The 14930-nt window shown below is 36.3% G+C and overlaps 1 protein-coding gene across 3 annotated transcripts in view; it reads left to right on the top strand.

The window, feature by feature from the left end:
* Positions 1–14930, top strand: part of Cdh11 (cadherin 11) — a 150701-nt gene that overhangs the window by 124026 nt on the left and 11745 nt on the right. For all 3 annotated transcript variants that reach the window (XM_021721566.2, XM_005318258.2, XM_078032427.1), the window contains 3 exons: positions 4375–4511; positions 5323–5456; positions 5701–5818. In XM_021721566.2, the coding sequence (XP_021577241.1) occupies positions 4375–4511; positions 5323–5456; positions 5701–5818 (389 nt within the window). The remainder of the gene's footprint in view (positions 1–4374; positions 4512–5322; positions 5457–5700; positions 5819–14930) is intronic.

Here is a 14930-nt window from a genome sequence, read left to right as displayed (position 1 = left end):
ACAGCCTAGTGCTCTACCACATGGTATGTGACTATAGCTAGCAATAATGTATTGTCTATTTGTGGCAAGGGGAGAGCATTTTGAATCTTCTCACCACAAAGAAATGATAAGTGTTTAATGTGTTCAATATGCTAATAACACTGAGTTGACCATGGTACCATTTATACATTTATTAAAACATCATTGCACCTATATATATATATATATATATATATATATATATATATATATATATATATATATAATTGTTATATATACAATATATAATTTACTATAGGTGAATATTTTTAAATATATATGACACAGTTATAGCAATAAAAAGCAAAAATAGAGAAATCCAAATATGAAAATTACTATACGCAATGGGGATTTTCCATTTATATCAAGGAAATTGGTGGCAAGGCAGAAGAAATTCCTATGTGTTGGATATTTGAATAAGAAAAAGAGAATTACCATTTGTAGAGGATTTTCTTAGCACCCTGACAATATGTTTCATTAAGTTATTTATGAAATCCTTGCAAACACTCTTTGAGTGTGACTCTTCTAGGAGTCAATAGATGGTGATTTGGGGGCAAAGAAATGATGTGACTTCTTGAAGTTCCACACCAGTGTCGGAGAACAGATTTTCATCCAGATCAACCTTATATTCTCTCTGAGCTTTTGATTTTAGCCTATAGGCCATGGAAGGAGGTATGTCCCCAGAATGTGTGACTTGTTTTTTTTTTTTTTTTTTGGTGCAGAAAGATACATTATATAATATCTAGAGCCACTTGTAACACCTTTGAACTACTTTAAAAATGTTCATGGCATGAATTTTGAATTAGTTGTCTTTGACCTAGAATATTGAGGTGCATTAGCAACTTTTTAGAAGATTAATGATGTAAAAGCATGTGGAACAGCTACTCATTTCCTCTGCACTTCACTGACTCCAAGGATCCACATCTGCCATTGGCTATTTGGGTCATGTTTTCCATGGTAGCTGTTTTGTGCCCGTCGGCAATTTCCATGTCTATAATTATCCATCGATGCTCAGTATTGAACTTGAGCCAATCCCCCTCCCCACTACTTGAGTTCCTGTTCTTAGAACTGCCAAATTAGGAGATAAGCTTTTCAATCTATAGGCCTCTTATCCTCACTACCCAATTTCCTGAATCATTCTGTTCATCATTAAGAGAATTTGTGACCTTGGACATGTAGTTATGGCCCTTATCTGCTTGGACATTTTGCCAATTTTTTTTTATTAATACCCTAGAGCATTAGACACATTTTTTTTGTTTAGCATTTCATTTTTGTTTCTGAAATATTCTTTCCCCTTCACTTCCTTGGCACTCACTAGCACATGCCTCAGATAACACCAGACCCTGTATTATTTTTAGTCTCTGATCGCTTTTCAGGCCTTTTAGGCAATTCAGTATTCATTCATTCATTCATTCATCCATCCATCCATCCATCCATCCATCCATCCATCCATTCATACCAGGGATTGAACTCAGAGGCACTTAACCACTGAGCCATATTCCCAGCCCTTTTTATTTTGTTATTTTATTATTATTTTTAATATTTATTTTTTTTTTTTAGTTTTCTGTGGACACAACATCTTTATTTTATTTTTATGTGGTGCTGAGGATCGAACCCAGTGCCCTGTGCATGCCAGGCGAGTGCGCTACCACTTGAGCCACGTCCCCAGCCCCTATTTTGTTATTTTGAGACAAGTTCTCACTAAGTTGCTTAGGGCCTCACTAAGTTACTGACACTGGCTTTGGACTTGCAATCCTCCTGCCTCTGCCTTTCTATTGCTGGGATCACAGGCATGCCCCACTGTGCCCAGCAAGGCTCAGTTTTTTGACTTTGACCTTTCCCTATGTCCTCTCACCTATAGGGTTTTCACTCACATTATGACAGAATTGAGTTGATGCTCCAGATTCTTTGCCTCTAGGAAGATCTTTCTCTCTGGCTCTAATTCTGCATTCGTTACACTGTCTGCTGTGCTTTTTCACCCACTTGCTCTTTCCTTTGCCGATTCACTTATTCATTCAAAATAACTTTTGAGCTCCTACTTGCTGTGACATAGTTGAAAATCAAAAAGAGGTAATTGCACTTCACCCTTCCATGGAGTTGAATCTTTGCTTTCTTAGCATTGCAGAGAAATGCATCTCCTGAGTTGAATGCCAATCTCTCCTTGATAATCAACCATTTTTTTCTGTGTGGTCCAATATGTTTCTCTCTCAGATACTCAGTCTTGAAACTCTCTAGGACTCTCCCAACCTCCCACAGTGTCTCAGTATCTCTGAGTCCTACTGGTACTTTCTCATCACATAGTTTTCCATCCTTTCTGACATCTCAATACCTAACTCTCTTTGCCTGTATGCTTTAAAAACTATATCAGATCCTAAAGTTTTTTTCTGCTCTTCTCTCCACTCTCCCCTTCTCAGATCGTCTTCCTAACTTGCCTTATTAATGATCTAAATAACCTGATTTTGTTTATTTGTTTCCACACTCAAACGTCTTTCAAGATTTCTCATTGCCTATAGCATGAAGATCACCTCCCTAAGTCTGAAAGGTCTTATGATATATACTCAGTGGAACAGTTACAGCAATAACATAAAAATAGCAGTTATTGTTAGTTACACTGCTTATTGTATATGAACCTAGATTGCATATTAAATATTATTTCATTTAATACTTACATAATATAAAGGCTAGGCACTATTAACATTTCAGTTTAAAAGATAAACATGCTGAGTTCAAAGATTTTAAGTAACTTTTCTATATCATTTCATACAGCTTAGGTGTAGTGGAGCATACATTGTCTATAGGACTTTGCAAAACCAAAACCCATTCCCTTAATTTCTATAGAACAATATCTTGACTTATTAATTTTGTCTTCTACTGTGCATGTGAGGTCATGTCAACTAAACAATAAGCTCCCTCATTGCAGGAAACTAGTCTTCTGTTATTTTTCAACATGATGCTACCTGCAGATAGCTCAGTAACTGAGCTCCTATTGATATCTGTGAGATGTGTGACCAGGCAAATTATGTTACATCACTGAGGAAGGGGAATCCTCATTCCATTCTTATTGGAGGCTGTGAAATCGAATGTCATTATGGATGAGCTCATGTTTTATAAACTAGGAAGTGTTGCCTGATGGGTAATTCTTCCTTCTTGGAAAGAACATGATCTGGGATTGGAAGATTTAAGCTCTAATATTGACTACCCTAGAACTAGACATAAACCATTTACAAGTCCCATCTTTTGTAAATCCAGGAGAGTAAATGCTCTGATATCATGCACTTTGCTACCTGTAATATAGTTTGATTTTTGACTGTCAACGGATGCCTTTCAGTATTCCTATTCTACAAATTTTAGAAAAACACAACTAATAATTCTACGAGCAGCAAAGTGTCCAGTTGTGAAGTACAGGAGGCATCTGACTTAGCATAACCCTTGTTTCCTCTTTTCTACTTTGGAGTTAGTATAGAGTGGGAGGAAGGGGCTTTGGAGTTGAATAAACCTGTGGAAACCAACGCTCCAATATTTGCCAACTCCAAGTAGCCTGGGCAAGTTATTTTTACCTCACTTCACCTTAATAAATGCTACTCTTCTTCCCCACCGTTCATCTCACCATGCCATAAATATGACCCAATGATATTCTGGAAATTCGTCTGCCTTTTGCTAGAAAAATAGAAAATGTCCTAGTGGAGAGAAGTAGATAAAGCCTTTGGCCCTGCGGTTCAGCACAATCTGCAGTCAATACCATGTGAGCAGAATGCCCTCAGGTAAAGGGCCAAACCCTGTTTGCATATTGTACCTCAAAATTCAGAACCAAGCTACTTACCCAACTCCACAACTAAATAAAGAGATTCACTCAAAACAGAGATAGCAGTTTTCTTTAAATAAGGAGAAAACTGAGTTTTAGGGTTATAAATGATCTTTGATGGTGAATTTAGATAAACTTGAAACGATTTAATATTTCATGTGAAAAAATTTGGCAAAGGTTTGATACATTTGTGACTTTCTGAGTAGGTTGGGAATGAAGCAAACTCGCTCCCCAAATGCAATTTCATAAATATTCAGATGGTGGGTGATTGTAGTAAATATGTAGAAATATGCAACACGCTATTATGCTTCTCAATCAAATATGCTAAACAGCACTTTCATTCATTGTACTGAATAAAGAATTCCAATGCGGCAAAATGATTTCTATAAAAGATTCATGTACAAAGTTCAAAAAGTAAATTTGATTAAAAAGAAAACCTAGCTTGAGCAATTCGTGAAAAAGTTGCTTTAAGTATAGCATAGTGAAAATATTCAAATATTAAGCTGCTCCGAATGAATGTCTTGGTCTAATTGCCTCATTTGCATTCTGCTTAGGTATTCCATTGATCGTCATACTGACCTCGACAGGTTTTTCACTATTAATCCAGAGGATGGTTTTATTAAAACTACCAAACCTCTGGATAGAGAAGAAACCGCCTGGCTCAACATCTCTGTCTTTGCAGCAGAAATCCGTAAGTATTCTCCTAACAGTTTCGATTTCACTTTACCAAATATTAATCCTCCTGACTCTCTCTATATTTTAGAAAATGAAATCGCTGAGATGGACATTTTTTTTTTAGTTGAAGATATTCTTTAAAATGTATTTTCAGTTATCTATCTAGGAAAACACAGACAAATAGAGATGTTCTCTTTTCTTTCTTTTCTTTTTTTTTTTGGCAGATTTGGGTACAGATTTGGCAAGCCCACAGCAATTTAAAAATCATGATCATCATATTAAACTCAAATACAACGGCCAACACTTGAGGGGTTTTGTTTACATATAGACCCGTAGTTCTTGAACTTGATCATGCATCAAGCCCTCTTCACTGGTAGATTATGGATGGCTTATTATAACAAAGATTTCTGAACCCCCATCCTTAGAGCCTCTGATTCAGTAGCTCTGGAGTGGGACCCAAGAATGTATATTTTCAACAAAATCTTACCTGCTTTTGATGCTGCTCTGGAGACCCTACATGGATAGCCATCATGGCAGACTATTGTCAGGGAAGACCAGGCTCCATTATAAGACTTTAGAATTAAAGCATTAGAATTAAATTGGAAAGGTGGTTTAGGTCTTATTGCTTGAATATCGGCATTGGTTTCCCGTCATCCTCTTTCCATTGATTTTGCACGTTTCAGCTTCTGGATTGGTTTTGTGTCAACAGTGCCTTTCTCTGAACTGCCCAAAAGGATGGCTTCAGCTTATTCTTTCCCCACATTAAGCGTGGACCAATATTTCCCCACCTGATATTTGTTGATCATCTACATTCTCTCTCCTTTCAGACAACCGGCATCAGGAAGCCAAAGTTCCAGTGGCCATTAGGGTCCTTGATGTCAATGATAATGCTCCCAAGTTTGCTGCCCCTTATGAAGGGTTCATCTGTGAAAGTGATCAAACCAAGCCACTTTCCAACCAGGTAAGGCCATTTTTCCTCTTCCCCAGCCATCAGCAATGCCTTTGGAGATAGAGTTCATTTCTGAACGCAACACCTGGAGATACCTCCCACAGCTCAAGGAGTGGACCTAGTGTTCGTAGACCTAGTGTTGCTCTGAAGCTATATTCTATAATTTCAACCTGGCTTTTTAGCCAGCCAGGAGTTTTTGAATAAATGATGTGCCAATGTCATCATGATTTATTTATGGGCCACCTTTCTCTTTCAGCCAATTGTTACAATTAGTGCAGATGACAAGGATGACACAGCCAATGGACCAAGATTTATCTTCAGCCTCCCCCCTGAAATCATTCACAATCCAAATTTCACAGTCAGAGACAACAGAGGTTTGTACTAAGGTTCCTATGCATTTAGAAAAGTAGAAATGGGAAACAAATGGCTTTTATATTGGACAGCACAAATATTTTCACTAATCTTAATAATGCTTTCCTGTTGAAGAACAAACAAGAAATAATAGTGCCACCTGTATTTTGACACATGGGCTCATTTGATGCATATGAATAAGTGAGTCTAATTTTATTTTCCATTTTTTTTTGTATTGGCTTTGATATTCATGAAGCAGTGGGCTAACCAAGTGGGGAAGCTTACAGGGTCAATATGCAAACAATTCTCTTTATCTTTTTTTTTTTTTAAGAGGCTGATAAATCCTTTGGGGAAGCATAGCTTTATGAATATTGATATCAAGGAAAGCATTAAAGGAGATTAGTTCAACTTTGTAAGGCAATATAATCTTTCAAGCACAGGCCTTCCTCTCCGAACACAGTGGTAATGCAGTGTGGCTGGCTACCTAAAGGTGACTGCCGCATGGTCGCCTGAAGGACACAAAACATCCTGTCTGTAATAATAAAAAAAAAAGACAAAATTTAATACAACTTATGCTACTAAATTTATTAGTCAAGGAGGTTCTAGACTTTCGGGTTATTAGAAGTAGACTTTTTATTTTAAGTTTTTAATTTTATGTTTTATTTTTGTATTGGCCCAGAATGACGCAGTCCTTAGACAAGGTTGGTGACAGAGCCAGGAACAAAGAATAAGCTTCTTGAGTCAGCCACCCTGTTTTGCTCTGAGCATTTCTTCTTGGTAAAAACGTTCCATATAAACCCACAAGAAGGCAGGTGTGTGAAAACAGGGAGACACAGGCCAGCTTACGAACAAAAGACAATCCCATTCTCATCAGCTCTGAGCTAGCCATGTCTAAGGTGACAGGTTGATTGCTTTCCCAGTGACTAAGAACAGGCATCCAGGTACTCAAACCCATAGGATAGGTTGGGATTACCCTCCTCCTTACTGTCATTGCTATCATCAGTGCCATAATCATAGGAGCTGTCTGTGTTCTAAGCCCCATGCCACATCCCTTCCTGTGTTCTGCTCACTTCTTTTTCTTAATTCCATAGTCAGGCATTATTATCACCATCCCCAGGTTACGCATGAGGAAACCATGTGTAAACCACGATAGTACTTTGTCCCAAATCCATCCGCCAAATAGAAGACAGCTGAGTTTTAAACCCAGACACTCAGAGGCTGGATGCTACAGCCCTAACCTTACTGGGCTGGTGATTAATGTAGAGAAATGTTCCCCGGTGCTACTTGGATTTTGAGAGAATATGATTTGACATACTTTATTATTTCTCGAACTGATTTGAGCATTTAATTATAGGCCTTATAAATCAGGCAGATAGCAAATGAGACTGTGAGGCAAAACGTCCCAGGTGTTATGACAGCGACTCTTCTCTCCAGTGCCTTGCTCACTGCATTGCACTTGCTCTTGAGACCCAAGGTGCGAAGGAAGTTATAGGGAGAGACAGGTGCTTCAAAGAATCCTTACAGAACAGGCTGTAATTCACTTTAGAAATGATTCCCATCATTTCAAAATGGAAATATGACTAGGCGGTCTTTAATTTTGTACTTTAGGTAGGATTTTTTTTTTCTTTGAGGCTTTGGTTAATGTGAAGGTGAACCCTTTGAAGAGAGAATTCCAGAGCCCTGAGGTGGAAGGGTGCTTCTCAAGGAGGAGAATACATGCTTTGGGTGGTGCATGCATGTAATATAGGAATTTTCTTTTGCAATGATAAATTTCTCCAAAACAGGGAGACTCTGGCACACAGGGAGCATTTAGTACATCTGTAGTGATCTGAATTGGACAAGTGGCATAAATCAAGTTTCCGTAAGACTCTCTAAGATACGCAGGCATCTGTCTATGTGTTCATGAGCCCCTGCCTCCACTCAGAATTTTCTATCTTCCCAAATTAGTTCCCATTTGCACCTGAGTTGGCAGATTGCTCTATTGCTACAGCTTCGGCTTATGTCAGTTTTCTGATGAAGAAATATTTAGACCACTGTATTTCATAACATATTCAGTTTTATCAGAAGTGAGGGATTTACTCAGTTGTCCAGAAAACCCTGGTGAGGACACGCGCTTGTTATGCCCCCAACTCTTATTATCTGCTTTCTCAAATATTTGCGGTCAAATTTTTATCTGTGTATTGATATAATCCCCAGCTTACAATTGAGGTCTAATTCCTGGCTCTCTGTTCCCAGCAATATTTCTGTTTATCAGGGGACACCTCCTGCAACGAGTGGGCTTTTCTAAGCTTTACCCAGTTAGTTCACCTGCATCACCTGTCCTGTCTTTTATTTATTGTATTTTTTTCCTTTTCTACGTGCAATCATGTTTAGTGGCTGTTAACCTCAGTAAACATTATACTAAGGCACTGTTCTCTAAGGAGCTATAGGTATTTTGCTTTGTCACAGTACTCTATGGGTATCATTGATATTTTCAAGATCATATTCCTGTGGATGGGTCAACCAAAGGCACAATCCATCTCCCTCGTCCTCTCCTGTAAGAGACTAATCCTATATTGAGCTACCATTTTTACAGGAAATTGCTACTTTTTAAGAAAAATTACTTTATTAACTATGGCAAACAGTTAATGAAAAGTCCCATGTTTAGAGCTATTACAGAACCTTAAAGCAAATACAGTCCTATAATTATCATTTAATAGAGTTTCTTGCTACTAGCTCCTAAAAGTAATTACATATTGAAGTAATCCAAAAGGAGTAATCACATTCCACATCCTATTAATAGCCTACTGAGTTACCAAATTTCTCTCGGCTGAGACTGTTTTCCATAGAAAACATGAGATAATGGTTTTTATCATGCTGAGTAAAAGCATCAAGTTACTTTCTCCTTGACTGTTTACTTCCACTACGCCATGTAAATAATCCCTATTGTGTGTGCCTAAACTCAACATAAGCATTCTGCATCTTTAGAAATAGAAGCAGAAAAGCCATCTTGATACACAGAAGCTTTTTCTCCTATTTTATCTTACCCCATTCTACAGTCTGAGCTTCAAAGCCCACTCAATGAACAGCAAAACCATAGAGTGCTGGATGACTCCAATATTTAAGTCCATCTTGGGCTATTAATATCAGGAACGATGCTGTTTGGGCAGATGAAGAGCTAGTCCACTCAGGTTTTGAGATGCATTTCCTTTGAAGATATCAGGCTTAGGACATTTCAAAAAAAAAAAAAAAAAAAAGCAAAACACAAGAAATGTGTAATGGATAAGAAAAGGACAATGGAGAAGAATACAGAAAATAATTCATCTTATCTGTCCAGCTCTTCAGTGGCTTATAAAATTTTTTCAGAGGTTTCATTTCACCTGGTTCTTCAAACAGCCCCATACGGTGGCCATGCTGTATATTTTTAATCTGAATTTCAAATGAGGCATCAGAAGGATCAGTGATTTGCCTGAGGTCATGCTGCCAATAAATAAAAATCTAAGTTTGAGTGTTTGGAGGGATCTGACTGGTGCACTTAAAATGATGTAAATGAATATAAAGCACATGCCTTTCCTACTTCATTATTTTTCAGCATCCTTTGTTTATCGAATAATCAAGTGATAACAATCATCAAAGCGGAAATTTCTGCAGTTCAATTTATCAGTACAGGATTCCAGGGAAAGTGTGAACAGAAAAGGGCAAACTCTTTCAATTTCCATATTAATCATAGCTACAATAATTATAGTAAAATATATTTGCAAAGAGATTTATAATTTTCTTCTATCACACAATTAACACATATTGCGGGAAACTTAGAAAGCGCAAACAAGCAGAAATAAGATGAAGAAATAATAAAATAAGTTCATAATATATTACTCAGAAATAATCACTGCTATTTTATATACCCTTCATACTTTCTCTTTCACAGATTTCTTTTATAAGAAATGCAATTATAGAATGCATTTTCATTTTTTTTCCACTAAGTATGTGATATACATTTTTTTCTACATCAATAGATAGTCAGTGCTTTCAAATTATCTTCCTAACTTCCACTATTATGATGTCAGCTGAGGATTGTAAGTACATGATTTTCATACAGCTTTGCCAGATATCTAATCATTCCTGTAGGATGCATTCTAGAGTCAAATTACTAGATCAAATGTTTTTGATAGATAGTGGACAGACTGCATTATCAAAAAAACTATGCCAATTTATAGTATCATTAGAAAATTAGGTTAGGCCCTATTTTCTCATATATGAACAAATTCTACACATTGTGATTATTTTTAATCATTGACAAATTGATGATTTAAATATAATAACACTTTGTCTTCCACTTTTTATCAATAGAAAAGCAGGATTTTAATAAGTATTGGTCATTTCTTGTTTTGCTCTTATTAGCACATTATTCCTATTCCTTGCCCATTTGTTCTTAAATTATATATATATATATATATATATATATACTTGATTTTTAAGTCTTCATATTTCATTACTATTAATCTTTTAGCTATCTAATCTATTGCATCATTTCTGCAATGCTTCAGTGTTATTTCTAGTCTGACTATATTGTATTCTTAAGTATAGACACTATACTTTTTGTATCAGGTTTTCTCTGCTTGATATTAGCAAGGCTTCTTTTACCCAATCTGTTATCATTTAACTTTTCATCTTCTTTATACATAATTTTAAAAATTTTCATTTCAAAAATTTCATGTAAAATATACAGTGTCCCATTTGTCAATTACTTCCTAAATACCACTAATGAAATAACTGGCCATTTCCAAGTTCTATGTAACACTGTCTTTATGTCTTCAACATTATGTATGATGAGAATTCTCTTTGACTTTCTCATCTTCCCATTCTGTCTATTTACTCTAGAGCTGGGATCATATTTTTCTTTAATGGTTTCATACATATATATGTGTTTAAACCTGACAGATGCTTTCTCTACATTATTGCCATTTTATTACTATTTTATAAATTTTGGTTTCTCTCTTCCTCCAGATATAAATTAAGACTACATTTCGGGTGCTTGATTAGTGTGTTTGTGAATTTTATTGCATATGCCCTAAATTTATGGATCAATTTAAGGAGAACTAAAAGTTTAAAATTATTCATTCCATCCAGAAACCTGGTCTGCCTTTTCATGGAATCAATTCTTTTTTTTTTTTTTATTACCATCAGGAATACTTTGTTACTTTCTTCATTTTTGTTCTATGTTTTTCATATTCCATTTATAGCTAGTCATATCTTGGATGCTGTCAAGAAGTGGAATCTTTAGTTATACTTTTTATTCTTTTTCTGGATTTTGAGGCTGCAGTTGATTGTTTTATGATTCCATTTCACCCCTTTCTTATCATATCAGTTCTTTATTCCTCCCTCCCTCCCTTCCTTCCTTCCTTCCTTCCTTCCTTCTAACCCTTTCTTTTTTCCTTTTACAGTAGTGTTTATCCTAAAGTTTGAAATATACACTTACAATTTATTATGTGTCCACTTTCAAATTACATTACACTATATTGTGAGTAGTCTGAATATCTTATAACAACAAAACGAACCTAATTCCTTCCTGCAAAAGCCTGTCTCATTGCTCTCATTCACTTCACTCATACATAAGCATATCCATGATTGGATAAAGTAATTAAATTGAAATATTCTAATGCTGAAACTCACAACTTTGATTTCCAAAACCCCTGTTGCAAACAGTGATTATTTGATAAAATACAGAGGAAAGAGTAAGGCCTAGCAATTAAGAGCTTTGCTCTTCATCTCTAAAAGAAGAACAATTTTCATAGTAATAACTGAATATTTTACACATAATTAATCCCAAAACTGTTTTATTATAAAATTGTCAGTTATCACCACTCCTAATCTGTGAACTGAGCTTCTATTTTGATAGATAAAGGCACTGAGATACCAAATGCTAAGTGCACAATTGGAGTACATCTTGGGATTCCAGAACCCAGGGCTACATATTAGGCAACAGGCTAACCTGGCTGAAGTTGCAGATTTATGGGATCCCGAGAATACTTGGTTAACAGAGCATTGTTTTTGAGCTAGGCAGGATTGCAAGCTCCTCTATTTCCAACTAGTCAGGATGCTGAGGCTGGAGGACCTTCTGATTCAAGGAGTTTGAGATCAACCTGGGCAATGGAGTGAGACTGTGTCTCAAAAAACAAAGAAACAACAACAACAAAACATTATTTTGTCATTTGAGTAGTAGAGGAGGAAAACTTTAGAAGATGGTAATGATTTCCTATTGTAACAACCATAGGAACAAGTCAATGAGTTGAAAGAGAATCATTCTTGCTTCTGAAGTACCCTCCCTGTTTTATTTGACTTCCACCACTAATGTTTCTTTCACATTGAGGATCAGTGTGGCTTTTATTTATTTAAAACAAAACAAAGCAATGTCCACTAGGCATGATGTCGCAAGCTTATAATCCCAGAGGCTAGGGAGGCTGAGGCAGGAGGATTGCAAGCTTGAGGCAAGCTTCAGGAACGTAGCAAGGCCTTAAGCAACTCTATGAGACCCTATCTTAAAATAAAAAAAAATTAAATAAATAAATAAATAAGGCTGCAGATGTAACTCAGTGGCAAAACATCCCTAAGTTCAATTCCAAGTATCAAAAAAAAAAAAAAAGATTTCTAATCTCTTTATCCTCTCCTTTCATCATCTTATCATCATAAAAAGATGAGCTGTTCTCATGTTCTATGTGCCAGGAAATACCATAAGAGTAGGGCTCCAGCAGTGAATAAGACATTCTCTCAAGTCAGGGAGTTTCCAAAAGCCTGTCCAGCAAAGTGAGTTATCTTGTGAAAGCTTAACTGAGTTTGACAGTAGTGTGTTAGTGTGTATTCCATTACTGTAATAAAATGACTGAGACAATAAACTTAATAAAAGGAAAATCTTGTTCTGACTCACCATTTTGGAGGCAATTGAGCCTGTGGCGAGGCAGTACATCATGGTGGGGATCACCTGGTGAAACAAAACTGGAGGTGACCAGCAAAAAGAGAGAGAGGAAACCATCATCCCACCATTCCCCTTGAGGACATACCCTCATGGTCTTAGCTTCTTCCTACTAGGCCCCCCATCTTAAAGGTTCCAATATTGCCAGTCTGAGGACCAAACTCTTTTATCACATGGACCTTTGGGGAACTTTCCATATCTAAACAATAGCAAGTACCTATGAAAAAATTATCCACATCAACGCTATGACTAAAGGGTGGTCTCCAGATACGTCTGTCTGACTTTCCCCACTCACTATAAACATACCGGATAATGTCTCTTTTTAAACTTCTTCTCTGTCTTTCCTCTTCTCATGGACTTAGCTGACTTCATAGCTCAGGGAGGAACATGTTCTAAGATCATGTGCACTTTGCACTGTGTGCTTTGCTCCATCATCTCCTTCTCTTGCTGTCTTAAACCTTAACCTACAGAAACTTCAAATCATGTCCTTGCTCTACCTGAAATGTATCCTCCCTGCCCCACATATTCCTCCTTTTTTAAGCCTCATGATAGATGTAGTTGTCTCTTGAAGCCTTGCCAGGCAGCTACGGTCACTGTGCATGCTTCCTTCTCTGTGCTCTGAGAACACTGCACAGACTTCTCTTATTTTAATGATCACTCTATATTCTAATCATGCATTTTCTTGTCTACCACAGAATATAAGCTTCGTGAGGGTAGTATTCCAACACTTAAAAAAAAAGTGGGGTGACTAAAAATGTGAACTAAAAAGTGAAAGAGTGGATAACACTTTGTCATGTTTGTGTATAGTCTTCAGAAGTTTCAGGGATTACTTATTGTAGAAAAATGATTGTATTATGAGAGAAGATTCAAGCTAAAGAAAGAGAAAATATTGTTTAATACTAAAATATTCTAAAGCTACCCATGCCCCATTACTCAGTTATTCCATTCATTCATTCACTTATTTTTACACAAAGTTATATTGAACACCTGAGGCTTGGAGCCAAGAAGACATGATCTTTAAATTTATTTAATCTGCAAGTATAATGCTAATCCAAAATGGATCAATATGCAGAATCAAATGAGCTCTGATACATTCATAGTGAATTTTGCACTGTTTAAAAAACAAAAGAAAAAAACAACAACCTCAAATCCCAAAAACGTTTGCATGAAAAATAGGGCTGGCTGAGTAATATCATCAAGTTGGGTTTTCCTTGAATAATTCTTTTCTTTCCATTTTTCCCTAAACTAAGGACATTTCTCTTTTATAAGCAGCACCAAATATACTTCTGATTTTTTTCACTTTTATAGTTTAAAGATAGCTAAGCAGATTTTTGTGGAATATATTTTTCCCCCTTAATTGCTCCAATATGGAAGTTGTGCTGCTGGCAGATCAAAATGGCAGATGTCTTTTAATGTCCTGCCATTTTCACTTCTGTAAATAATTATGTTTCTTTCATGCATGAAATCTATGACTGCAGTTTTTCTACACAAAACATGGTTTATCTGTGTCCTACCCCCTCATCATCTTAAGAAACGAAAAATAGGTCTTCTTGGTAGATTAGATGTATTGTTCCTTCCAAGTTCCCCTTAGTGCTTAACTTGCTAACTTTTATTAACTTTATTGCAATGAAAACATGACCAATGCCAACAAACAATACACGATTCTGTGTCATACACACATGCTTGAATTTCACGCATGCATATGAGCAGTTATGCCTGCTGTGTATTCTTTTTTGTACTTACTATAGTGAAATCTACTTCTTATTTCACAGATCCCACCACATAATCACTTTCTCCCTCCATACTCTGTAACTTCTTGATTCAGCTGGCAGACATTTTATCCATCAGAGTTTCAGATCAAATCATACTTTTCATTAGTGTTTTAAGGCTCAGCTCTTATTGATTTCACTTCATGATAGCATTTTCTTCATTTCATACTATTGGGAAAATAGCAGATTTATTTTTGCCCTTTGCATATCGGTTTGTTTCTAAAGTGTGTGTGTATGTTTTTAGAAATGTTGTAGGAACATAAATGAGTATATTGATTCTTTGTGGGTTTCTCCACCACAAAATTATTAGATTCCTAAGAGCTGGTCTTTTATCTAGAAATGGAGTCTCTCTTTGTCTAGCTATAGGCTATGATGAAATTCACCTAATTAACCAGCCATGTTGGGGAAACTTGATAA

This window comes from Ictidomys tridecemlineatus, chromosome 15, assembly GCF_052094955.1.
Source record: "Ictidomys tridecemlineatus isolate mIctTri1 chromosome 15, mIctTri1.hap1, whole genome shotgun sequence".
Classification (NCBI taxonomy): domain Eukaryota; kingdom Metazoa; phylum Chordata; class Mammalia; order Rodentia; family Sciuridae; genus Ictidomys; species Ictidomys tridecemlineatus.
The sequence above is the reverse complement of the archived record's forward strand: the minus strand, read 5'-3'. Positions and strand labels throughout refer to the sequence as shown.